At 39.3% G+C, this 27,381-nt stretch overlaps 1 protein-coding gene across 1 annotated transcript in view; it reads right to left on the bottom strand.

Annotated features, from left to right (window-relative positions):
- CUBN (cubilin) overlaps positions 1 to 27,381 on the bottom strand; it is a 142,745-nt gene that overhangs the window by 66,577 nt on the left and 48,787 nt on the right. Inside the window, exons 28-31 of the mRNA XM_058833158.1 lie at positions 19,122 to 19,281; positions 11,201 to 11,382; positions 4,700 to 4,874; positions 2,964 to 3,145 (exon numbers count right to left, since the gene is read on the bottom strand). Of these exons, the coding sequence (XP_058689141.1) occupies positions 2,964 to 3,145; positions 4,700 to 4,874; positions 11,201 to 11,382; positions 19,122 to 19,281 (699 nt within the window). The remainder of the gene's footprint in view (positions 1 to 2,963; positions 3,146 to 4,699; positions 4,875 to 11,200; positions 11,383 to 19,121; positions 19,282 to 27,381) is intronic.

The following is a 27,381-nucleotide window of genomic DNA, read 5'->3' as shown; positions in this document are numbered from 1 at the left end:
ACATATTTCTAACTGTTCTCTCTTGAAAGATCCTCTTTACCAGCACCTGGAATAAATGAAATCATACCTCCTCTCTGTCTCCCAGAAGCTTACATTTCTACATCCCTGTGTTTTACTTGTTATACTGCAACAGCAAAGAAAAATAACATTTACTTAATCAAACTCACTGGACAGGATAAGCTATTTCTCATTCCCCTTTTCAGGACCTTGTGCTACAAGCACTGCTTTCTGAGCCATGTCCTCCTCCATTCTCAAAATATTTGAAACTCTTGCTGACCTGAGCTCCTGGCATAGCATCAGATATATTATGGGTTAAACATGGTCCAAAAATACAGCAACTGGTGCATTCACAATTTCTCCCCCTCCTTCCATTTTCCTCCAAATAAACAAAATTTTGGAGAGTCACACTCCCCTGACAGAAGTACACAGGAGTTACTACACAGAGATGAATTAATAATTTAATCAAGTATGGTAACAGTGACAACAAAAAACTCTTCTCAAAGATCTTCTGCTTTCTACATAATATAACTGAGATTAGAGAAAGGCTATACACCCTCATTTATCAGATGAAGTGATGGTCATCTGTTCTGAGAACAAATAAGAAAGAAAACTGAGGCGCAGAAAGAGGGCTCAGCTAAATTTAGAAAGCTAAACGAATGAAAAATGTGCTCTCTGCACTCCCTCCATTGGCTCTAGAGGGAGCTCAGGGCAGTTATCCCATGATTTACCATCACAGGCTCAGAATACATTTGGCTGAACTGAGATCTCTGCCCAGATTCACATCTGAAATCACTGAGCAGAACTGAAAAATGCACCAGGCTTTATGGAGTTGCAGCACAGCCAAGAAGCAGCAGTCACAAGTATTTTCTCTCCTCCCACTTTGCTTACATAACACAGATGCAATGGAAAATCTTAGAGGAAAAAAATACATTTTCATGTGTTCTCCATAGGAAGAAATTTATAGTAAAAATATTTGAAAAAAAAAAAACCAAAACATTGAGTCATAATGCAGGGAAAAATGAGTGAATCTAGAAGGGGGAGGGTTAAGGAAAAGACCATTGGTACACTCAAGGGCGGAGGGAAGCCCCAAGAGAGCTCACAGAGCAAATAAAATCCATACAGCTAAGCAAAAATTCAAGAAACAGAAAAGGGTGGAATCTCTGTGCTACTCATAAATGGTAGTTGTTCCTATATTAGGGAGACAAAAACAACCCACCTGCTTCCTTAGCTGTCTGTATTTTCCATTTACATGGCTTTTGGAATGCAATTCCTAAGCCATTCACAGTCAGACATCTACTTATATTTTCCAGCCATTCTGTCCCCTCACTCTGTTCTCCTACATGTGAGGCATACAGCAAGTCTTGAAACAAGGTGAACACAAATCACATCTAGGTGTTGGTAACAAGTGATTCTCCTATTATTGGCATACCAGGAGTGAAAGAAACCTCATTTACTTCTTTCTTGTCCTGCTGGTTCCCCTACATGAGCACTGAAAAACTATCTCATACACCAACACCTCAGACCCCTTTATTATCTCTTGGCTTCAAACCAGCATTTTCCCTCATCAATTTTCAAACCACACTCTACTTGGTGGGCAGTGATTGATGTCTGCATCAAATTTGAATCTCCAGTTGTGTTTGCACAGCTGGAGCTAATGGGCAACTTCCTTCATCATCCCCACAAAACCAAAAAGCAGAAGCGAAGAACAGATACTCCTATAGCTTAGGAGGACAAGGGTGCCACTGCACATGGTCTGCAGACTCTGTTCACACGAAGAGCTCTGGCACAGCCACATCCTCTGCCCACTAAGGGCAGATTCAAAACTCAGTGTCCTATCCAGCCTGTAAAGGTAATGGGAGACTTGTGCTTATAGCTGTGAGGAGCTCATGGAACTGAGTACTCCACAAAGTGTTAAGATAACATGAAAACATCCCTTGGCATCAGATATAGAAGAGAAACTGGTATATCAGGCCTTTTCAGAATTTAGCCCTTAATTTGTGAATGGTCTGTTTGCATTAATACAAATACTACCATCTCAGATGGCCTGTGTTTCTGTCAAGCACTTTGACTTTCTAATTCTGTGTCATAGCACAGAAAATTTGAAAGTTCCTCTTCAGAGGTCCCCCAATGTAGTTGACGATTTAAATAAAAAGACATAACCAGATTTCCTTATGCTTCAAAACCAGAAGAAAAAAAAAAAAGAAAAAAAAAAGAAGAAACAGTCATTGTACAAAGATGCTTTGTGGGCAAATAAAATCTTCAGTTCTGCTCAGCAAAATGGGGACACATTTCCTATTTTTTTCTAGTTCAGTACAAAAAAGCTTTACGAGGCAATGCTGTTAAAACTGATGCTGCTTTCAGAAGAGTCTCAGCTCCTGCCAAATTGAGTTCTTTGTGAATGACAGTTTATCAAGGAGAGGAAAGCTGGATTTTGGGCTACAGCCACTGTGCTTTATCTGACTAGCACTGATCACACATGCCTTTGTACTGAGTGAAGTGCAATCTGACATCAAGGGTCAGGATTTCATGTCCCTGCTCCCAAAAGGCCAAGAGGAGACTCATTTGTTGTTGTTGTGCACTGATTGAGCAGCAGTTTGAGTTTCTGTGACACCAACAAAACTCCACAAAACAGCAGCATTGTGAAGCTTTAAAGAGAGCAGTGGGTCTAATGTAGCAATTAAACAGACAGCTGCAGAGCACCTGAATAAACAGTGCATACGTAAAGAAAATCAGCCAGCAACAATTCCCTCTGGATGCAGACTCCCTCTCTCCTGAGTTTGTACCAGAGTGTGGGCAATCTGCTGTATGTCAGCAGTTCATCCTATGGCTTGGAGCGAGCTGTGGTAAACTGCACTATAAATGAGAAAGAATGTCATCATAGCAGTCATCTATGTATGAGGTTATTTTGCAAGAATTTTACCAGATTAATTAAGGAAGCTTTTGAAATTTCTTTTGTTACTTACTTCAACATTGTCATAGTTACATGAATGGTGATCTTCAATGTCAAAATCCGTGAAATTCAATAGGACTCTGTGGCTGTGGTCGACTTGGATAACCCAGGAACAATCTGTGTTGTTATTATAAGGTTGAGGATAGTTTGGAGAATGGATTTCCCCACTGGTAGCTTGGAAAATACCACCACAGCCTGAAAAAGACACAATCAGTTTTAATCACAAGCTCTTTTCTTTTATCCTTAGTGAGAATCCACGTCTATTTTTAAACTAAAAACACCTTCTTTATATTTCCTACATTAAGCTTTTGTAAGATGACTTCTACAACTGTTGAAGTGTGCAGCAAAAATCAATGGAAATTCCTTTTAGGAAAGTATAACATTATCATAATTCAATATGCAACAACACTGTTCTGAGTAATGTAGCCCCAAGCTAGTCGTAGATGTTGTAAAAGCTGAAGCATTAGTGCTGGTATTCCTTTATACTAGATACTGTAAAGGCAATCCAAAATACTGTTCATATGAATGCCCGAGACCTGGCATACTGAGAAAGCAATCACTAGGGTAAGAAAATTACTGCTTTACTGAGAGCTGGGAACTCCTCATTGCTCATGAGCAGTGCAGCAATTGCAAACCTCACATTTTTACTTCTCTATCTATGGAGCTGAGAGCTTCCTGAGCACTCCACCAGAACAGATCTGGTGATCATGACTATCTAAACAGCCTGGAATGATGGATTCTGTGTGGAAAGTACCAGTGATTTCAACAGAACTAACACAAACTAACTTTTATATCTTAAAAAGATATGGAGGAGGGAGAAAGAAAGGCATTGGGATTGCTGTAGGTGGAGGCAGCCTGCTGGGAAAATAAAGAAACTATACTGTTATTGCATTCTGGTGAGTGGGTATTTAGAGGCCAGAGAGGGTTGGAGTACAGTAGGCAAGACATTGTAAAGGGATAAGAAAGCTTCAGGGGGCCTAAGTAGAAAAAATAAGCCAACAGATCTCAGAAGGGACTAATTCAAAGGGCTATTGTAGACTTCTTTTATTAAGAAAAAAATCTTGTGCCTTTCTTATAAAACTTGTGAGCAAGGAGAAGTATAAACCTTGACAAATTAATGAATCAGTGTGCTTAATTAAGCAAAACTGCAAGATTTTGCCCCTCATCACTTTTCACTGCAATTATTTTCCAATAGCTGGAAAAGTTTTTATAAGAACTTCCATGTAGAGACATGGTTGAGTCTTTTAAGCATCTCTTCTTTTACTGATAAGGCTATGAACCTGGTAGATCAATAATCACATTGTGGGGTGGATGAACCTTACAGAGATCAGATGTTTATTAATCACTCCAAATATTTTGACTGAGTTCTTCAAGTTTAGCCATGTTCTCAGCTATTTTTCACTTTACCATTTAAAACCAAAAGCATCATTCAGTGAATAAAGGACTCTGTATGGGTAAGTAGGTGGGAAATAGCAGTAGCATGCAAAATCCTTTGCTGATTGCAGGAATGTCTTCATTACTTATACCGAGAAGAAACCTAAACAAAATACACAAATAGGCCCAGATTTCAGATAGTTAGACAATTTTTAACTCTGTGTTTTTCAGCGTCTCTTAGTGTTACCAAATTCAGTATCACCCAAATTCTCTTGCAGCTTTCAGTCCTATGCTGTTTGACTATGAATGCTTGCATGGTTGATCCTTGATTCTCAGATTTCCTGAACTCCTCATGGTATTAATCAATATACTCACCACCTGGATTTTCTTGCCAGGAGACATTAAAACCTTTCCCTGTCACTGCTTCATCTGTCTCAAAACGGACAATGGCTGAATTGCCAGTGGTGGAGACTCGCAGTGGGTTCTGTGCTGGTCTTGAAACACACAGCTGGGCTAGCCTAGGAGAGTGGAAATCTGGACCACCAAAGATCTAGAAGTGGAAAAAATATTGTCAAAGTTTTCCAAAGAGAGTATCTGTCTGACAGAGTACATGAGAACTGTTTAATTTTTAGGAGGAAACACCCCCCATCTATAAGTATTGAAAATTATTCAACATTTTAAAATGTAAAGCAGCTAATGGAGTAATTTTCTCCGCAGACTTACTTGGTATCTGAACCACCTGTACAAAACAAGTTTAGAATTCTAGACTACTTGAGAACAGCCTTGTATTAAATAGAATTTTCTGTCTGGGGCCTTGGCCAGATTCTTCTTCCCTTTCCCTACAGAATTAGCACCTTTTTTTCTCTTGGCATACACACCCAGATTTATTTATTTATTTATTTATGTTTTCCCATGCCTGTGCAGACAAACTGCTTCTTTTTGCAGGAACCTGTGCTGATGATTTGCATCATTGATATTTAGAAGCATAGCTAAAGATGATTTTTAAATTTGGAACAGATTTTGTAGATCCTTCTGATAAAACAAAAAAAAGCATTGCAACTTTATTTACTCCAAGGGCAGCATAAATATCCAAAATACTGGATTTGAGTCAAGTAAACAACATTTTAATTATTATTTGGAAGCAAGGATATATGTAGCATACATTTTTGCCACAAAAGATGGGGTTTTGTTTTTAAGAGTAATTATTTCCTACTCAGAAGAGTGTGCCTCAGGCAGTTATAAACCAGAGAACCACCACTCCTTTAAACATCACAGCAGTATTATGTATTTAAAATGCATTTTTTAACCACGTGAAGTGAATTAGGTGGCAATGCTGAAGCCTTGTTAACCCTGTTTCTTGCTTCCCAGAAGGGATGTAGGATTTTAGTTTGAGCCCATTTGTAACTGGTGGAGTTACATTTGTCTAGGAGCCCATTTCTCCCTACTTTTCTCTCTCAAAGCTGAAGAAAACACACATGCTCAGTGCAATTTCCAATTGACATGTGATTTTGGTGCCTAGAGCCCTCAATGATTGGATTTTCTTGGCTTTCTGCATGCTAATGAAATGACACCCAATACTCAGTCTACCACCTTCCACTGTATGTCCCTGGTAGGACTGCAGCTGCAAAAGTCAGCTTGGCAGTAACCTTGGATGTGCAAACTATAAAAGAGATACACAAAATAAAGAATGTGCTCCTCTCTTTCAGCAACTAAACAAGTAATAGAAAGATTCTAATTCTATAAGCATATATTATGTATAAATCCCAAAACTAAACTAGATAACAGCAAGTTCTAACAACAGAAAACCCCAACAACACAAAACAACAACAAAACGAAAAAAACCCAAAAGCAGAGAATAGGAATACAAGGCAACAAATCCCCACCAGAATTTTCCAACAGTAGCACCTCAAGTCCACTCCAAAAATGAATAGTTTGGTAAACATCAAAAAAGTTAAAAGAAGCTGTCTATGCATCTTTCTCAGAAAGTGACAGTACTGTTAGAAACAGCTTTATATATGTTCCTTTTTCCTATGATCACTTTAAGATGAGGGGAAACTTAATATTTTAATAAGCTCTGTTTAATAAACCCCAGAACTAGTTTGTGTTCTGTCCAAGCTAAATATCTGAGCAAGTCTAACACAGAGCTGAGGTAGTCCCCCCACATCCAGGGCTAAGTGTACTGCATTGTTAGATAATTTGATTAATTGTGTGCTTGCTAACTTAGAAGGTCTGACACTGCTCTGATGTTAGAGATACAAGAGAAATAATTTGGTTTTAACTGGAAAAAAAATTCAGTGACTCCAGGTTAATGTGAGACCTCAGGAATTGAGGCTTGCATCCCCAGAAGAAATAAGGAATTAATTTTTCTATAAACATCATAGTTTGTTAGATGTTCAAAAGAGAGTATTTTGCTTTGGTGGCTGATAACAGAGGCTTCATAGCTCAAACATTTTTATTTTGACAGAGACAGCCCTTTTTTACATTCTGCAGGGAGGCTGCATGACCTGAATGGATAATGGTTCCTCTGTCCATTCAATCGTCTCAAGGCATTCAAAAGAAGTCAGTATGGATGAAATCACAGCTCAGATTCAGAATCTGTAATGAAGCTGTCACAGTCTGGGGAAGAAGCCTGTTTGTCCACTGGAAGCTCAGTATCTCTCCTGAAAAATCTTACTGCTTGGCTGCTTGTGAGGCCCAGTGACTGCTGCATTTGTCAGAAGTCTGTTCAAATGTGAATTTTAAAATGTGTTTGTGATACATTCCCTGGGTCAGAGCCACAGCATGAGATCTAGCAGGAACACATGCTCTTAATTATCTAAACCAGCCTAGGGAAGCTATGTGGCAGAGGAAACAGCAGGAGTTTCTAATATGCATCTTATAAGTCTCATGGAGCAGCCTCTCATATCATCCCTGGGGCTGTCTGCACACCATGGGCAAGGGAACCAAACCCAGCTCTGACATAAACCCTGCTGATTTCTGCAGCATTACCTCAGAAACCAGCTTGGCCCAAGCTGAACACTTCAAATTGACCAGTTGGGAAAGGATTGAGGATGGGGCATAAATACTGCAATCTGAAATTGGAAATCTGAAGTTTGTGGATCTCCTTTACATTGTTAACTAATCAGCAACAGCTTCTGCACAGTTTCAACATAAAAAGCAGTCAGAAGCACGCTCCGTATAGTTATGAGTGTATTTTCTTTTCTCCTTTAGGCCAGTTCAATTAATCAGCTTCTTTCATAAGGGCTGGAACAAAAACAAGTTTGAGTGTTTCCATGACAAAAAACAATAAAATATTATATTTGGCCACAAAGAGAAAAACCAATAGTTACCACACGAAAAAAAAGAGGGAAAAGAGAATGGACGGAAAGAATGAATTCAGGGGTGTGGTTCATAAAGTGATAGGCTGTCTGAGCTGAAAAAAAAAATAAAAATACAAACATCTAGTCTGCAGAGTACCTGATCCCAAGATAAAGTAGTATTGCATGGCATAGCAGGGCTGCAGGACACCGCCATAAAGCCCATGGTTTTAATCTGTTCTTATCATTTGCTTCTGCCCCGTTAGCTCCATTTAATGTTAACAGTCAGCATTCCAAAGTTATGAGCAATAGAAAGCTGTTCTTTTGCAGTTGGTCACCCTCATGACACAGATTTTCTGGGAATAACACTGATCCCAGCTCAGATATAACTTCCAGAAAAGCAAGAGTCTGGCTTTTACAGAGAATTAAGAACAGTGGCAATACCTGATATTTCTTTATATTTAAATAAGAAGACCAGAGCATCTGATTTGGAAGTGCAATAGATTGACAGTCTTCCTTTCTTTTCAGCTTAGGGCTACATCTTGCTGAGGCAGAATATATTTAGTTTGTAAAAATCTGTTCCATGCTAAAGAAGAAGATGTCATAGTTCATGTGTCATAATTTATTCAAAGCAGGTAATTTTCCTCTATGAATGTATTTTCAATAGAAGCCATTTAAAAATTATTTCAATTCTTTAATTGTGTCCAAAATAATGTCTTCTATTTCCATGAAACATTTATAGAAAATATATGTAAGAACAATTTAAATTTGCTTCTGGATGTTTATAAAATAAATGGAATTTGACGGCAATGAAAAAAAGACAGACTGCAACAGTATCATAAAAGAAATAGGGAGAAAGATTAAAGGAAAACACATCAAACATTTGAGCCATGGGGATAACCTAAGGATTTCACATTAAAAAAAAAAAAAAAAAAAGGAACTATTATTGCACAATTTTGATGAAACATACTGCAGTCCTGGGATACTGACATGGAAATGACAGCTTGTTTAAGAGGCATTGCTAAAGGAAAAGGAAGTGAGACACTGCCTTTTACAAGAACAGGTATGCTTCAGACAAATGTGCAAGGGTGAAATATTCAAGAAACTATAGTATAAAAACGAAGTTAGCAACAAAGGTGTTGCAATTAAAAATATCTCTTAGAATTTCCTAAATTCACTTCCAGGTCAAAGGGATGAGGGTATTCCTAAGCAAATGCTAAATGCATCCAGGAGAGCAAGTTTGTGATTGCTGGGAAATATTTATTACAGGACATCTTATTTCAGGTAGAAGAGTGAATGTGACATGGAGGGACAGCAGAGTGCAGAGCTACTTAGTACAGATTTTGACTACCTATTAAAAGTGGAAAATTGTTTGACGTGAAGAAAAGCAGGAAGCAGTAGAACTTACTACTCAGAAATAAGGAAATCAGGAGAATAACCATGAGAAAAATTAGACTTCAAACCTCAGAGATACTTGGGATACTTTTAGGAACATATTGTGAGTGAAAGACCTTTGAAACCTTAGTGGTCACTGAAACACACAGTATCAAAAGAACACCAGTAACTTTTTTTTTGTGACACTCTGCAAACTTAAATGTATGTGTGGCTTTCAGCTTGGACATAGATAGACAATTCCAGGAAAGATAAAGCAGCTTCTGAAAATGGCTAGCCATGTTCTTTTTTTTCCCCCACTAAATCCAAGTCATCACTTGTTCTGCTCAGACTATGTCAATCATGATATGAATAAATTTTATAACAAAAGGAAGAAAATATGTATGTGGCAAAGTACATAAAGCTCCACCATGTGTCTGCAGTTTGGCAGGGGAAGCTCTATGCTGGTAGTCAGGACCTTTGATCATGCACTAAAACATGAACCAATTTTTCCCTGTAAGCTGATTTTTGTTAAGTTATCTGCCAGCAGATCAGAGACAGGTGTTGCAAACTGGATGAACCAAGGTCAGGAAACAAGTAACTTGAAGCATGCCAGTTCTGAGGGCAGGAAGGCAGGGCAGTTCAAGCAGCAAGGTGAGCATCTGTGCAGATGAATCAGTGTGATTGGAAAGAAGCAAAATACAGGAACTAAGCTGAAAATGGCAAAGAAAGGAAACCTGAAACCTAAGGTGAATACCTTGCTCAGGAACACAGAGCAGCAGACTGCAGGGTCCTGTTAGACAGTGTCTTTAAGCAGTTGGTGTCTGGCAACCCACTCAATTTGTTTTAGGTCAAATACCTTCCTCAAAAAGTTCTCAAACAAATGGTTGCCATCCATCTGTACTCTTGCTGGATCACAATAGCTCCTGAGCAACCATCTGCAGATGTAGGTATTGTCCTTAGACTATTCAAGAAATGGTCATCCACAGCAAATTTAGTTTTGGAGGCTGTTTAATGTGTTTCTCTGGGCAATAGAGGCTTAACAGATGTTTATAGGCAGATTACCTTCTATCTGGTAATTCTGGGCACAAAGAACAATGAAGATGCAATACAACTGATTTCATCAATACCCAAACCAGCCAGTACAGATCACCTACTCATAGTCTATGGAGGTATACTTGCCAGTGCTACTGATGGAGAATTCATGGAAAAACTTCCTTACAGCCAGATCCTACAGAAGTCAGAATGTGGGAATGGGCAGCAGAGCATAGGAGTGGGTGCTGGACAGAAAGTTTTCTAACTGTATGTTGTATTACATCACCCAGGAGAAAAGGAGAAGAAAGGCTGCAGCAGAGTTATACAAGTTCTCTTAATCAATCTTTTGCATTCATTACAAAAATATTAAAAAGTCACCCCTGTATTAACATTGACAAAAAGTCACAAATGTACCTCCATTAGTGATCTCAAATGCTTCTGAGAGAAATCAAGAAAGTCTATAATTCTAAAAAAGTTCTTCCTGAAATTATTTCCTATCCCTTCTTCCTGTACTGGAAGTCTATTCAACTTTGTTAGCCGAGATTGGTCACCTGGCTGCTAACCAACACGAGTGAAAAGATGTTATATATAACAGGGTCATCCAGTCTTATGGGTCTCTTACGGGTCAGAACATCCTTGGAGAGGTCCCTTTTCCCCTTATTCCTCCACCCCAAGGTGACTAGGATATTACCTCTTCTTTTATTTTTTTTTTCTGAGTGCAAAGATTCTTCATGGTTTGCATCACTCAGGGTTATAAATCTCCCCACATCCTTGGAAGGCCCTACACAAGGTCTCACCTGAGTTAGTAAGTGACCCATCATCTTTCTTTACATCAGGAAATCAGCCTCATGGTACAGCACCCAACACTCAGTTCTTTGTAAGAGGTGGGATTTAAAGACTAAATTTTTCAAAGCAATTTTGTCTCTTGTTAGGAAGCATACAGTGCATAAAATCATTGATTAAGGTATACAGTCACCAAAGACATAAAAGCAAAAAATAATAAGAACATTGTGGCTTCTGTGACAATACCTGTTGAACATAACTCTAGCCACAGAATAAATGGGGAATTGTGGAAGAACTGTTTGTTCTGCATCTGCAGTCCTTGGGAATATCTGTTCCAGACAGAAATGAATATAACTTGTGTATTTTAGAGGAGTAAAACTAATGCTCTTACCTCCAAAACATCATAGCTGCAGTTTGGGTGATACTCAACGTCGAATTCCTGAATGGTGAGTTGAATGCTGCTACCAGGCGCTGTGTGGATGTACCAGATGCATTCCCTATTGCTTGGGTATCTGCTGGGGTATCCAGGGCTGTGAAATGAACCAGAAGGGCCAGAGAGTTCTTCTCCACAACCTGACAACAAAGCAAAGCAACCTGTCAGTGAGGAGGTCTGGAAAAACTCACTGACAGCTCTGATAAGGACAGGCAGTAGCACCCATTACATTGACTATTGTGTACACTGGGCTGGAAGGTCTGCTCTGCCACAGGGAACCTGGGAAGAGAATGGCAGGCTGGAGCTGCTTGCACTGCCTGTGCAGGTAGAACTTCACCTCCTGTTTTGGTATGTTTCATACCAAACCTCAGCATCTGCTCTGACTGCTGAGACATGGAGAAAAAAATGAAATTTTTTATTTGCTTCTAACTTTATCAGTTCAAGAAAACTAAATCAGATCCATTCTCAGCTCTTATTGACTTCAAACAATGCACAAGCTAAATTATCATAGGGAGTTCTTTCTATTGTTGCAAAAATGCCATTTCCCACTGATTTAGAAATCATAAAATTAAAGACAATGCAATTTGCCTCAGCCTACTGAGCATGATTACAAGCTGCCAGATCACAGTGGATAAATCAGCTTTCTGACACTTAGTGGGTTTAACATTCTCTTTTTTATTCAATTGTAACAGTGCAACTTTAAAACAAGCCATGTTTGAAAAGTTATGTATTTTCTTTTCAGATAAGAAAGTATTATGCTAACAGCACACCCCAGACCCTGGGATGACTAAGTTCTTACATACTCTGAGCTAAATTTAAAAAAAAAAACAAAACAAAAACATTAGCAAAACAATGGATGAAGGCCCTCCTTTAACAGGACAAAGCAGCTGAACATCTGAGACTAGTTTTATCATTGCTTTATGGGGATGTGCTAAGTGTAGCACCAGCCTCTCTTTAATGAATTCCTGGGAAGATGCTATTTCTGACTCAGTCCCCAGGTTCAGGCATAAACAGGGTAGGAAGGCACAGCAGCCCTCCCAGAATCAGGGCAGATTAAGCTCAGCTACACTCATAGTGAAACCTTACCTTTAGAAAAAACAGTTGGGTGGCTATGTACCTGTCACGTGCAGAAAGAAAATGGATTCTGTGTTTGATCTGATTTTGTGTGTGCCACTCTGCCTTCCAGCAGCATTTTTTTTTGTTCTTTACATTACAAGCCCCCCAAGTGTTTCATTAGGAACTAATCTTTTGCTTATACAGAATTTATAGAGTCACTTGAGCTTTGTAATGTTCACACTCCATCAATCTCTTTGGCTTCATCTCCAGAGGAAAGGTTCTGTCACACTGCAAAGCCCCAAAATACTTAATAAAACCACCTAACAAACCATAAGCTCTATATTCCTGGAGGCAAATACTGTGGTATGTCAGAAGTGACAAATAGCATCTGTATCAGAGCCTCTATTTATAGGAGATATTTTGTAACATAAACCAAATAAGCTGCCCCTTTGATCTGCCCAGCATACACACAGATGCATAAAACTCATCTAATTTCTATTAAATCTATGAATAATTTGCAATTTAAACAAGGTGTATTAGGCCATTGCTCTGCTTTACACCATATTTCCAGGAAGCTGTAGATCAAGATCTCCAATTAAGTAAAAATATTTTCCTTAATGTCTTTCATGCCAAATTTGTGTCTGCTAAGTCCCAGAAGCATTTACCATCATCTCTACCATGGGGTCCTTCAGCTTCACGCAGAAAATCTGACTTTGACTTTCTCATAGTGGATTATAGGATTTCTAGGACTCCAAAACGCTGAACTATGAGGGGAAAAAGCAGCAGATCTGAAAGGGAGCAAAGCTAAAGAAGGAGATATCTAAATACAGATGTGAGACCATGTCAGCTATGTAACACTGATCTCTCTCAGTCCATCACACAGTATTGACCAGAAAAACACCTTTTAAACAAAAGAATTCCCACTAATCCAGGTAAACCTTTACACAGCTGAAGTTGACTCTCAGGTGAATTGTGACAGGCCTAGCTCTTCTCCCTTTTCCCCACCTTGCTGCACATGGAGCAGCCAGAGGTGGCTTGCCCTGCAGTCACAAAGCTACTTTGTCAAGCTGGGCATCTCAATTTAGGAACTGAAGAAGTTTTTAAGTGTATTTTAAACCAATCTTGCCTTCAATCCCTATGGAGAAAAGGTACACTTCCTCCCCTGAGGCTGTCAGCACAGGTAAATGTTAAACCCCCTGAAACTTTGATATCCATGAACATTTCATCCATGAGACGGAGAGGAAGAAAGCTTCAGTGTAAACCACCATCCCTTTTTTCTCCTAGTGCCATTAGAAGATGGCCTGGTTTTCCTCTAAAGAAACCAGCTTGTTGAGATTTTACAATTGGAACAAAAAGGTGTTGGGGAAGCCTTGCAGTGGAATTTGCAGAGTTTGTTTCCCCTCAGCAGCCGGAATTACACAGCCGCTAAGGACAGACCTCAGGAGGAAAAAGCCGCTTTCCCAGCTTGGGAAACAGAAAGATTTCTCAAGAAACAGACTTAATGTCTCGGCTCTTGAGGGGGTGGGAACAGGGATCAGGAGGGTTTCAGCAGGCAAAACAAAGCCAATTGCTATTTATCTCAGCCCAAAGAAAGCTGGGAACATTTTAAAGCTTAACAGGCAGTTATGACTCAGCTTCTCCTACTAAGAGTTTCCCGATAGCCACAAAAGACGTTTTTTATTTAAATGTTAAATGGCTCAGAAGAGTGGAAAGCTTGTGTGTGCTTCTTTGAGGCACAGACCTTTCTTCCATGCAACCTTTGCAGGTAGCATTCAGATTACTCACACGCCCTCTCCAGAGAGGTTTACATTTCCTCTGAGCTCAATCAACAATCTCTGGAAGCACATGAGTAAGAAGGTCAAACTGTTTTCAGTGTCCCATTTCTTTACTTCCAACTAGAAATGTTCCCAGAAAAGGCTTTTTTTCTTTTTAAATTTTTTAATGGAGTGATTCTTTTAAAGTGCTCCAGTAAAATGGAGGTAAAGTCTAGGTCTCTCAGATTAATTTCTTGTAAATTGCTTGCAAAAAGATCAGAATTACTTGAATTTATGCCTAAGAATTCCCTGACTCATAGCTGGAAAAAGAACTCACTGATCTTTGCAAATATGTGAACTTCACACCTGGATTTTTTTGATATACCACAAGAAACCTCCACATCAGAGCAGAAGCATAATCTCTGAATTCCCTGGCCAACTGCCAGGAAGCCTGTGCATGATGTCTCTGTTCTTTATAAGGATGAGATAGGAGTCAATTCTGTTGTGCTTTGCTGAAAATACAGATTATAGTTGATTTTTAAAAAATATTTACATAAATACTTAAGAGATGAAAACATATGTTCCCAATTTAAACTCACTTGCTGTATTATGCCAAAATAAGAAAAATCAAAAATGAAAGTTTTTAAATGCTTATGAAACTTTGATTACAAAGTTACACAAATAGTTAATTGCATGAATACAAGCCTTCTCCCAATGTTTGTTTTAGTTTTCAAACATCAAATAAAATTTTGATTCTATTAAAATAAATGGAATTTGTGCTGTTTGTAGCAACAAAGTGAAAAAATTTGGTCTTTAAGGATAAATAAAAAGAGATAAATAAAAAAATAGATTCTGCAGAAGCAGAACATCTTTAGAAGTTTAAAGAACATCTTTAAAAGTTTTTCTCAGCACACAAACACATGGTCTTGCTGTATGCTGTGAAATGCAGACAGCTGCACTGTGGAAAAGTTGCTTGCAGCTGAGCTACATACAGCATATGACCAGTTTGTGCCAACCTCCTTGCAGTAATTTTAGACATTTCAGCCTTGCAGTTAAACAGAGAAAAAAATAAGAAAGAAGAGATACTCTTTTTGTAGTGTAAAGGTTCTGGAATTCCCCTGAAAAATGCTGAAAACTACTACCTACTCTGGTGTTAGTTGCTAGGAAATCAGACAACAAACAGAAAACTAAGGAAACATATATTTGGTGGTTTTGCTTTACTCTGACTAAAATCTACGTATTCATTGAAGGTTGTGCAAGAGATGATTTACAGATCTTTCCATATTACTGCCTGTCTGGTTAGCAGATGGTGTTCATTAACCAAAGAAGAATCCCTACTCTCAAGAATAATTATAGCTGAACAGAAATGTTGTAATCTGTGGAAAACTATGTTGTTTGCTAGGTTTTCAGATTTATTCACAGGTATGTTTTAGCCACATGTTAGAAAAACCCCGTCCATAAAGTTTAAACAGAACTGGCACTGTTCCTGCAAAATCAAAATTAAGGAAATGAAAGGATACAGAGTTTTCCAGTTGTGGTACTCATGGTGAAACATTTCAATAAATTTAAGGTGACTCTAACTGCAAGGAGCATGCACTATAAACATTTGCCTGTACTACAATAATACTTGTGTGAAGTATAATTTTAATTTGATTCTGAAAACTTTTGCTCTCTTGGGTAGGTTTGGTTATAGAATATTGTCCAGTGGAAGTAGTATAATTACATGATAAGGGTTTATGCAAGAGAGTAAAAATTCAAGTGAGATACTGTTTCAGGATTTTTCTGCTTTCTGATTTTTTAATATAGACCTTGTTCATCCTTAGATTTAGTGGGACAGAAAGACACTGAAAAGGAATAGTCATTTTTGGAAACTGAGAAAATGGCAATTTGTCAAAGGTTACACAAGAAATAAACAATAGAGCTATGATTCAGCTCCCTTGCTGACCTGCAGGGTGATACTCTGTTCAGCAATCCTAATGGATGCCTGACAAATGTTTCCAGTGAATGCCTTCTGCATCTTCATCTAACCTCTATTTCTGCAGAGCTTCTCTGAAGAGCTAGCAGACTATTTAACATTTGACCTGACACATATACTGACAATGTGAAACAGAAAGCAGAATAGCTGGTGCAAATTTGGACTATGCTGAGAAGAGACAATTAAATTTAAAAGGTCTGTTGACAACCAAGCAGCCAAATGAGTGAGCTTCCAATGAAATTCAGGCGTGTATATAAACCAGTGAGGTCCTACTACCTTACTTAATAAGGTAAGTGAGAGGTCTATGAAATACGTGTCTTCTCAGATATGACAGTTGTCACTGGTGTAATTTTGCACTGAGAGACCTTTGCCCTCTTGGCCTCCTAAATTATTTTTTTTAGGGAAAGCAATTTGACTGGCATTACATCTTTGCAATATCCAGACTGGTACCACAAGTTTTTTGTTTCTCAAAGGCCCAATATGTGTCCCATATATATTTCCCTATATTAAGCTTCCTAAAACTTAGTGAAAGTAGAATAAGCACCTTGCAGATTCAAGCTTACCACTGGTAAGTAATTCCTTTGAAGCCTTGGCTGCAGAAAAAGAATTAATAATTCAGCCAAATCAATTCTCAATCCATCCTCATCAACAAAACCCCCTTAGAAGAACAGTGTTATTTCAGAACCACAATAATTTTTAAATTGACTTCTCTGCACTAGAGCTTTCTATCCAAGTTAAAATTACATAGGACACTTTTCAGCATAAATAACAGCATTCTCCTAAGATCAGTTACTAATTCTATCTTTGTGAAAGCCTTTAGGTTTTCAAAGAAACCACTTTTTAAAGTGGGTTTCCTCAGCAGCTGGAAAGATCAGATGAAAATGTTTTAAATCAAAACGTTTTGTTTCACCTATGGCAGGAGGGGCTATTCACATCAGCTGTCAGTGAGGTAAGCTTTTGTCTTTTTTTGACCACCTCACAACTGTGAAAAAGCTGCTGGGAAGAGTGTCTGAAGCAAACGGTATCAGGCACATGGCAAACTTAAGTGCTGCTCTCTTTACCATCAAAATATGTGAATGTCCTTGATATATATCTCATAGAGGCTGCATAACTGCCAGTAAAGGAGCACATTGACAGCCTGAGGAATTGTTCACAGCAGCTTGAACTCTAGAGCACATATTTGTCACTTGAGCAGAAATAAAAGCTCTTCTCTCAGCAATATATGTAGCTCTGTTACTTTCTTGTCAGGTGAGATGTTACCAAATCTGGATGTAGATTCCCCTAAGAATTCGCCCTCAGGGAAGAAGGGACCCAAACACTTCACTCTGAAATACCCAACTCAAAGGCTGCGTCTCCTGATCAGTTCCCCTAAACAAGGAGACATTTTCTAGTAAATATTTTTAATGAACTTTAAAGATTTTTAGAAGGGAGAGGTAAATATAGTACCCCAATCACAGGGACATATCTAATTTATGCACTTTAGGGCAACCAGGCAATGTTGCCACCAAGAGTAAGAGGAATAGCTGTATTTGTGCATGAGCAATGGAAAAAAGGAAATTTTTGGAACGAACGAAAAGGTGACAACTGTGGTCAGCTCTGGAGGAACTCGCACTCACGTTGCAAGCTGTCACAAGTCACAGCTGTGACGTTCTGAGCCAGCAATGACATTCCCGACGAGCCAGGCCTATCTGACCCCACAGATCCTGATCTGCTACTTAGACACAGCCCTGCATTAGCAGTCTGGCCCTGTGCAGCATTAGGGTGGAGCTTAGTGCCCAGGAATTAACAGAAGGGCAGTGCTGTCTAACACAGAAATAAACATCAATGCAGCAAAGGACTGCAGAGGGGTGGGAAAGGAGGGAAAGCACAAGAGTGTTTACCATGCAGGCAGATTCTGGAAAGCTTTGAGAGCTTTAGAAAAGCAAGTTAACCCAGCACCATGGCTACTGTATGGAACTGATATCATCTGGCTGAGCATAAAAGCCTCTGCTTTTTCTTCTTTTGTGCAGCTCCAGAATGATGTCACCCCAAAGCACAAGAAGGTACCTTTGTGCTGCGGTCCTTACCCTGCTGGCTCCTGCTACACATCCCAGTCTGTGTGTCCCTCCCTTAGCCAGAAACACTCCTTCATTCACCCCACCGAACGCAGGGCACCTCTGCAGAGCCGGCAGAGCCCTTTGGGAGCCTGCAAGCTCCAGCACTCTGTGGTAGGCACAAGGAACTCCCATTCAAACCGTGTTCAGCACGCCTTTCACCTCAGCAACCCACAGTGGAGCCTCTGCAGCCCACTTCAGCTGCTTCACAATGCTGTCAAACTTGAATGCTGCAGACTGATAAGACAGATAGGGCAACTGGGGTGATTTAATTATTTTCAAGGTTGGAACCCCTTTGGGATGTGCAACAGCACAGGATTTAACCTTGTTACAGTCCACAATTGCTGTTAAACAAGTAGAATGCAAAATATTACATTTGTAGCCCCACTTATGAAGAAACTTGTGAACACAGTTTGCTGTTGTACAATCATTAACAGATTTGTTTATAGTTGGCATGCAGGCTTGCCTGTTGAATAAGGACTGTGACAGTTTTCATGACATGCAAGAACAAGAGAACAAACACTCAAAGCACATCCTGACCGATGTTATTTCAAGCAGAGAAATGAGGCAGGGGCAGCTGGAAGTGGACACTACCAAAGAAAACAAGTACCACTAAATTAAACTATAGAGAAGCCTGCACCAAAAACAGAAGTCTACAGAAATGGGAAAAACTGAGGGCTGAATGTTCTCATTAAAAAGGCCAAATCACTCACAGTTACCCATGACAGCATCTATCTCCTGTTCAGTACAGAAATTCTGGACACACCCCTCATCCCTGTGCCTACTCCTGGAAATGAAAGCATATTTCACTAATAGCTCTCGATCTCCAATCAGCGGATCTTTGATGGTGGACATGTGCAGAAACATCCACTGGGAAAGTAAGTGAAGAATTATGACGAAACGCAATGGATTTGGAGCTGTAATGGGTTATTTCTATTTAGATGGCATAGAGTGTCATAAGCCAAATTACACATACAGGGAAGGAAACCTGGCTAACTTACCATTAACATGCCATAGCATCTGGAACCCACTTCTAGCATTCAGTCCATCAGAGTAAAACTCCACGTGAAGGCTGGTCCCTGTAGTGCTCCCTGCCGGTGGAAGAGACTGTCCACAGAAAGTGCCTATAAGGCTGGCTTGTGCATCAGGCCCATCATAGAGCTGAAATAAAATTTTAAAAAGTATGCCAGTGAGTAAAAAGAAATTCCCTAATTAAGCAGCTCCCCAATGTTTTGTACAAGACTAAAAAAATAAAAAAAAAGCAGTGAGACTTCTCCCACTGGCCACCCTTGCACAGCAATATGAGCCTGGGGAGTGTGGAAAGATTTGAGTAAAATGATGAGTAAATACAATGCCAATATGTCTTTAAACCTGGCTGCACACTGTGTGCAGTAAGAAGGGTTTGCTGTTTCTGTTTTGGTGTGTATTGGGGGTTGCTGGGGAGGAAGATAAAGGGCAAGTGGCAATGAACTGAAAGAAAAAGAGGATGTTAGCAGTCTGATTTGCCCATGCACCTAACATGCTGAGTGCCTCCAAACCCCTTGGTGACAGCTCTGTATACATCATCTGTTTAAGACTGCACTCAAGTGCAGGAAATTTAATGCGTGGTTTTTTATGCCTTCAAAATCTCATGCTAAAGTCTTGCTTTGGAGGAAAATTTTACTGAGCCATGCTTCTGAAATTTGATTTCCTTGTCATAGTCTATGTGCTGGTATTTTGATAATCAGTGTGTTGTCAGATGTAGCCAGCCTGAAAATCTTTTTGTTCTCCAAATACAGATGAGGAATCCTCCATCCCACTCTTAAAACATTGCCACTCTTAAAAAAATCCAAAATCAACCAAACAATCAAAACAACAAAATGCTAGGGAAATATTTCTATATTTAAATATTTAAATGATGTCTGAAGGCAGTCATATACTCACTGTTAAATGAAAGCAATACATATTTTGATGGGGTGATAGTAGATACTTGTAGCTTTTTAACTTTTTTATATCTGTTGTTTCCAGACAGGTTTAAATGGTCTTTCAAATTCTAGTTTTGCAAGTTTTTTCAAATCCAGCATATCACACTGAACATATTTCTGTCTTCTCACTCATGCCCCAGTGCAATTTTTCAGGTGTGAGGAATGTAATTTTTGCAAAGATAGTAAAAATTAAACATTTTAGCTAGATTGCCTTTGATTTAAAATATCAGATTGCTGGTTATTCTCAGATTAGGACTTGCTTTATTGTTTCTATCTTGGTTAGTATGATTCTTAAAGTTTAGGAAAACAGCAACCCTTGTCCTTTATTACCACTTTGTAACAGTTCATCTGATCTGTCTCAAAAAGCATATCTTCCTAACACAACCAGCAAATTACTGGCACAGAAACCACATATGAACATTCTCATTGTGCATTTTTGGTATGGTTCCTTTCATAATCTCAGCAAAAACTTTTCTCTCTTCTGAAGCCATTACTGTAAAGTTGTCTCCATGCAAAGAATAAAACCTATGATCTCTAGAAAAACAGTGAAGGTTTATTTATCTTTGCTCTCCATTCAAATCCCTTTTCCTGTATCTTTGATTCCACTAAGAATTCTGCTACATTAAATACTGTATAACTCATATTGTGGAAATAGGACATGTCAGGAAATATTGATTACCATGCTAGGTACTAATTTTCATGCATATTTTCTGGCAGACTCATATATGAGAAAGAGTCATTAACCCCCAGCCTTTCTGTTGGGGATGAGATGCTGGTGTTGCAGAATCTTCAGAAATATTGTTATGCATTTAAAGCATAGTTGGGGCCAAGAAACCAACTCAAATGGTTTCAAATCTTCTGGCAGATAGTCCAGTTTAAATGTTTTGGTTTTTTTCAAATAAAAAAAAAATAAAAAATTTGGAGTTAGTTCTGCCAGGAGTTAGGGGCAAATTTCAGGAATAATTCTATGGTAATATTCTATGGCCTATTTCATGACTGGTGACCATCAATCTAATACAATGAAAAGCTCAAAGCAAACAAAGTGTATTGCAAACTGAGAACTATCACTCTATTTAGTATGGTTTCTCTTGATGAAATAAAAAAAAGATTGAAAGTTTCTAATTGGAGACACATTATTGATGGTGATCAGATATATTTGAAAATAAATAAAAATTGTCCTAAAGATTAGATGGCAATATGTTGAATATCCATATTTTTTTTTCACATGTAAAATGACCTTGTAAAAATGAGCTGTCCCATGTCCAGCATTACAGTTATGACCTTCTTCCAAGCCAGTGTGAGAGCTTTACACATTCTTTCAAAGCATAAGTTCAGCAAAATAAAATCAAGTCAGATCCAATTAGATTTTTTCAATGTACTTTCTTTGACAAATTTGTGGTATACTACTCATATTTCTGTGGCTTCAAGCCATGGAAATCTTGCACCAGAAAAATATGAATGGTGAAGAATGAATCAATGTGGAGATCACTGAATAGTAGCTAAAACCATGTCAAGATACATATTCACAAAGTACTGTTAGCTCTAGTGATTGCAAATGAAAACCCATTCTAAAGAACTATGGACCAAATCATACCTAGAAACTTCCAAATCCAAACAACAACAACAAAAAAGCTTTATGCATCTTCTGCAATTTGATTCATCAAATATTATCTTTATCTAAGACAGAGAATGCCACATTTCTGTCATTTCCTCTGAAAACAGTCCATCAGTTTTTCTAGACACAAAGCATGGTTACTATGGCAATCCCTTCATGCCGTGCTGCCCCGTGGCTTTGAGTTCAGAGCAGCATTTCACAGGGAATTTGAGTGCCTGGCCAGCTGTAACTCATTGAGAGAGGCAGAACCACGACTGCTAGAATTACAGCTGGGTTTTTTTGAGCTGTCTTTCATTTCTAAATGAAGGGAACAGCTGTGTGTTTTCACAGGGCATTTTGAACTTCTCAAACCACCGTTTGCTCTCACACAAGCAAGTGAAACTGAAGCTGAACACAGATCTCATGAGCCATAATTTCTCTCCTGATCTCTGAGATAATGTTTCTTGAGTCAGGCCCTGCTTTGTCAGCTGTGTTACCTTAAACTGCTGCAAATCGAAGGAAGCTTCTTCTGCCATCTATATGAGGCATGATAGTCATCATGATTGTGCAAGACAATTGACTTTTAGGGTGGTTAGTCACTCCTGCACCATACTGACTTGAGGAATGGCTGATTTGACTCCCTTCCAGCTCCCTATTGGGAAGAAAGTGCTTGTTCCCCTTCTGTGTATATATTGGTTTTGTAATATATTTATTTGTTCAGACCTTTTAGCCTCCACCAGAAAATCTAAGCGCTTCATAATGATTTTGGCAGACAATTCAACCAGCAAAACATGTAAACACCTGCAACACACATTCCTTAGCCTCTCCTTTTTAGCCAAAGCAATTGCCCAGCAGCAAGCAGAATGCTCCATTTCATCGGCCTGCACCCCGGCACTGGGTCCAGCTGGGGATGTGCTACATTTGAATGAATTATTAGGCACAGCTCAATAACTGCTAGAAGAAACTCCTTACCAGGCTCCCTAGGAGCAAGTGTATAGATTGACCTGAAGGTAAAAAGGGGAGGTACCAGCTCTCTAAGGGATGAATCAAGATGTGTGACTGCCCCACAGCAAAATGGCAGCTGAAAACCATCTGCTGTACATTAGAACAGGGTTGGGAAAGCAGGACTAGCAAAAGCTTCAGGAAGGGTTCGGCTTGGGTAGCTCTCCTGAGGGGACACCGTGGCCACCAGTATTGCATTTTGGCTTTTCTGAGTCTTCAGCCTGGAAGTATGTCACTAACACCAATAATGATGCCCTGGAGACCACAGCTGTTCACTTCTCTTTGGAGAAGCAAAGCAAAAGGGCATGACCTGTGTCACAGAAAAGCTCATTACCAGAACTGGAGCAGGGGCTCAAGGACTGAGCTGACTGGAAAATGAGGTTTCCTCTACTTGGAAGAAATAAAGATCGATAAAAAATGGGGAAAAATAAACTTGGAATGTGTTCCATTTGGACATACTCGAGGTAGGGACAATTTTCTAGCCGAGTGCCTTGTCAAGCTTATTCTGTCTTGCAAAAGTGAGCCTTTCAGACTGGAAGTAAGACTCCATCTGTTCAGTTTTCCTGGCAGAAAACTAGGGGGTGGAGAGCAGGGTGGGTGGGTGGAGGGATTGTTAGGGCAAAATATCAGTTTTCTCCTGGAGAATATTATTTCTATGAAAAAGGCACAGGGTTTTGTTTTCATCAGGAAAAACATTGCAGAGGAAAAGCCCATGCCTAATCAGCTCTGGAAAAAAGCTGCTTATATACACTAGTTGGTCATAACACATAGTCTTGATCAAAAGTGATAGTCTTCAAAAACAAATTCTTAGTTTTATATGAGAGGAAAATCTATCCTATGAATACTGACAGTTCTCTTTTTTTGTACTGTAAATAATACTGTCATTAGATGTCATGAATTAATCATAATAATGAGCAATTATATTAATAATTGTCTCCAACTGAGTCTTGAAACAAACTATTTGCTGTCAGAAAATCTTTATACAGGGACCAGCAGCAACAGTCCTGGGCTTTATTTGCAGAACTCAGGAAAGGAGGCATTGCCTTGGATCAGAGCAACAGAGTGTTGCTGACTTGCATGAGTGTCCCACCCATGGTCAGAGCCTCTAGGACAGTATGACACATGCAAGTGTCCCTTTCCTCTTAGAAGCAGGAAAGCTTATATGGGATTGTTTGGATCTAAACACCAGAGACAGTGATTACAAGTTTCTGAATAGCACTTCCTGAAAGGAAATGAAAGGAAAAGAAATTTTGGAAAGGAAATTTTGATGGCATTGCCACAAATATATTACCAGAAAACAAAAAGAAGCAAAAACCAGAAAATATAATCCTCATCCAAGTAACAGAATGCAGTCTAAAGAGAGATCATCACAAGAATTAACTCAAACAAAAATAACTAATTTCCAAGCAACACATTTTCTTCTAGAAGGAATAGAGTGCAAACTTAAAACCTACAGGTCTGTCAGCCAGTGAAAAACCCAAACAAATTAAAGCTCCAGGATGTGGCCCCATGTGCTAGCTGAGCACCACAGTGACATTGTTTCACAGAAATAAAGGCAGCTTAAGACTTTGAGTGACTGACTGCATGGAGCCTTGACACTTCTGCACAAACAGAACAAAATAAGGTTATGTTTGTGCATGGATGATGAAAAGAATTTGCAATCGCCACTAGAAAAAGGCCCTCCTTAAGAATTCATTCTAATTAATATTTTAATATGATTATTTAAATATGTTTATGCCCTAAATGGCTATGATAAAAGTCCTTGCTCTGATCACCACAGGCACCTTTCTTGTCTCCACACAATGACACACTTTCACTAATGAACCATTTTATTCCATAGTACAATGGAACTTGACATCAGGCATCACTTAGACATGAAGGCATACTAGTTAATCTTGCTGGGATTTATCTAACATATGGAAATAAATAAATGTCAAGGTTTTTAATAGTAAGACTTTTATCTGAGTCTATGTTTTGTCTTGTAACCTGAGCCTGAAATAATCGGAATCCTTTGAAAATTTCAAGCAATGTTGAAGTCCACATTACACTGGAGTGATTTTTTTTTTTTTAATAGTTTTTCACTTCTTGCATTAGCACTTACTTTCTTCTCAAAGAAAACAAATATTTTTAACTAGTCATATCTGTTCATTCCTGTCTTTCTAGGGAAGGTTTATTTCTTCAAATTATATTAAAGCAGTATTTTTTGTTAGTGATGAATGAATAATGCGAATGTAAGAAATGCAGGGTGTATCTTTGTATTAAATTTTAAAATTGGTTTAGATACAGGAGTAGGAAATAACTGCTACTGAAGAAAGGAATGCCTGGGAGACATTCACCTAGTCAGTACATCCCAAGATCTGCACTTAAAACCTTATTGGTTTAGCATGCCATTCTAAATCTCCAAAGCTCTATCAGGATGGCACCTCCTCCTAAGCCACATGCTGTGGTGGACAGAATCCAGATGGGTTCCTAAAGTATCTCTGCAGCTTCTGCTGACCAAGAGAGTGCCTGGGGATCCACGCCTTTGTGGCAGTGTGGGATCACGTTCCTGGAAATGAGGCTGTTGCTATTTTGGTAGAGTGACTGCTGTCATCAAAGCAGAAATTGAGGCGGTTCCTCTGCATCCAGAATCCACTCATGGTGGAGGGAACAGGACTGTTTTTGAGCTTGGGACAATAATATTTCTAGAGTTATTCTTCAGCAGAAATCTATGTGAAAAGCTCCTTACAAAGGGAGGGGCTGTGCCTAAGGGGGTAGAGAAGTGTGCCTGCTCTGAAAAGCCCGGGGTGGTCTGAGCAGTTTGCAGTGCTGCTGACTTGTGCCCAGGGCTGTGCTTCTCCTCCAGTGCATTGCCAGCCCAGGTGAACTGAAGTGTAAGTGGAAGGAATATCACACTGACACTATAAAGGGCCAGAGAGGGCAGGAAGGACTCTGAGAATTCCCCCTTATTTGAGAAAATTTACATCATGCATATCTATGGACACTATGGAGAGTTGCAGCTTGGTCTCAGCAAATGGAGATAAAAAGGAAATATTCCTGCCTCTTAGGCTTTCAGGCTTGCTTACGGAACAATGCAGGGGGTGCACGACCTTCCTCAAAGTCCAGTGTGGTTTTTTCTGAGCTGTATGGGGTCTTCCCTTGATGAGGGGAAGCTTTGACTGATTTAAATGGAGTTTCTCCAGCCACAATGTAACATTTTTATTGCAACGCCTGCACTGAGTGTGGGAAGTCTCATAGATAATGGCCAGGCTTTCCAGCAAAATCTAAAATACAGAAGAAGAACAGAGGAAACAAGAATCCAGCTGCAACTAGATGAGTCCCAAATAGTCTTTCTCCAACAAGGGACGTGCCCACTACCATCATATAGTGGTATTTCATGGTCATTTCATTGTACCATGTTTTTTTTTCTGAAGGAACAGGCTATGTCACATTGCTATGAGCTGGCAGGGTATGGAAAACACCAGGTCCATGAAGGTCTGACTCATTTTGTGAGTCCAAAAGAGGAGTCTGTGCTGGCTTCACTTGTGCTTCTTGTCATCTGAGGTTTCTGTAGGCACCAGGGAACCCTGTCATCAGTACAAATTTAGCTGTTGTGAAGGGTCAGGGGTTTGTGTGTGTTTGTAATTTTGCTTCTACACAACCTTTCAAACAACAAAACCTAAGTGTACTTTGATTTTGGCAATACAGGCAATTAGAAAAACAAAAAAATCAGAGTCCTGAGCTAGTCTGGTTTAGGGTGGACAGCTTTTTGGCCTGACACTCTCTTTTAAAATATCCAGATCTCTCACTGAAAATCAGTGCATGGGCTAAGATTTCTTTGTATACTAATGATGAAGCCTGGCAGAGAAACCTGAGAATCGTCACTTTTGTCCTTACAGTTTTACACTGAAGGATTTCTTGTGGAGGCTCATAACTCCCTGAAGGAATTCAGGGATGTGCTGTTGTGCTGCCAGCTTGCATGATAATATGTTAATGGATACCACTGCAGCCTGGCCAGCAGGCTGTGATTTGATGTCTGGGTGCAGGACCTGGGTGGGTATATTTCATACATCATCTGCTTCTCCAGGGAAATGTACTACCAATGACATGCATGGCCATAAGAAAATCAATTCATGTCCATAAGAAAAGCCATTCCCTGTGCTTGAAGAATTCCTACAGCACTTTAGAAAGACACAGTCATAAATAAAATGCAATAATGGTAATTTCCTAATATAGTGTAAGCATATTTACTAATTTCAAGAAGGAGTAAAACTAGAAACAGGGTAAGATATTTTTATGTTAAGCTAGTAGAACAAGAGGATGAACAGATGAGTGCGAGCAACAATTATCTAATGCGGTATTCCCAGACGGAGAAAAAGGATATTATGGCACATCCCTGGAATGCTACTGTGGTTTAAAAAATAGGGAAAAAAAAGACATATCCTGCTACCACCAGAAGGAAATGAAAGAGTTCTCAGGAGCAGATGCCATATTAATTACGGTATTAATTCAATACTATTCCTCATATAATCGTGCAATGGTATTTTAACCACTTTGAGCCTAGCTGCTGAAAGAGTCTGGGCTGCTTAAGCACACTGACAGTAAGCAAGTAAGGCAGTGCTCTGGTCCAAAGTGGAACTCTGCCCTGGTCTGCAGCAAAAGACAGGTATTTGTTGTTATCAGGCAGTTGTTTGCCCTCATAAGATGTTCTTTTGCATTAAC

Source organism: Poecile atricapillus, chromosome 2, assembly GCF_030490865.1.
Source record: "Poecile atricapillus isolate bPoeAtr1 chromosome 2, bPoeAtr1.hap1, whole genome shotgun sequence".
Taxonomy (NCBI): Eukaryota; Metazoa; Chordata; class Aves; order Passeriformes; family Paridae; genus Poecile; species Poecile atricapillus.
This window is presented reverse-complemented; position numbering and strand designations above follow the sequence as displayed.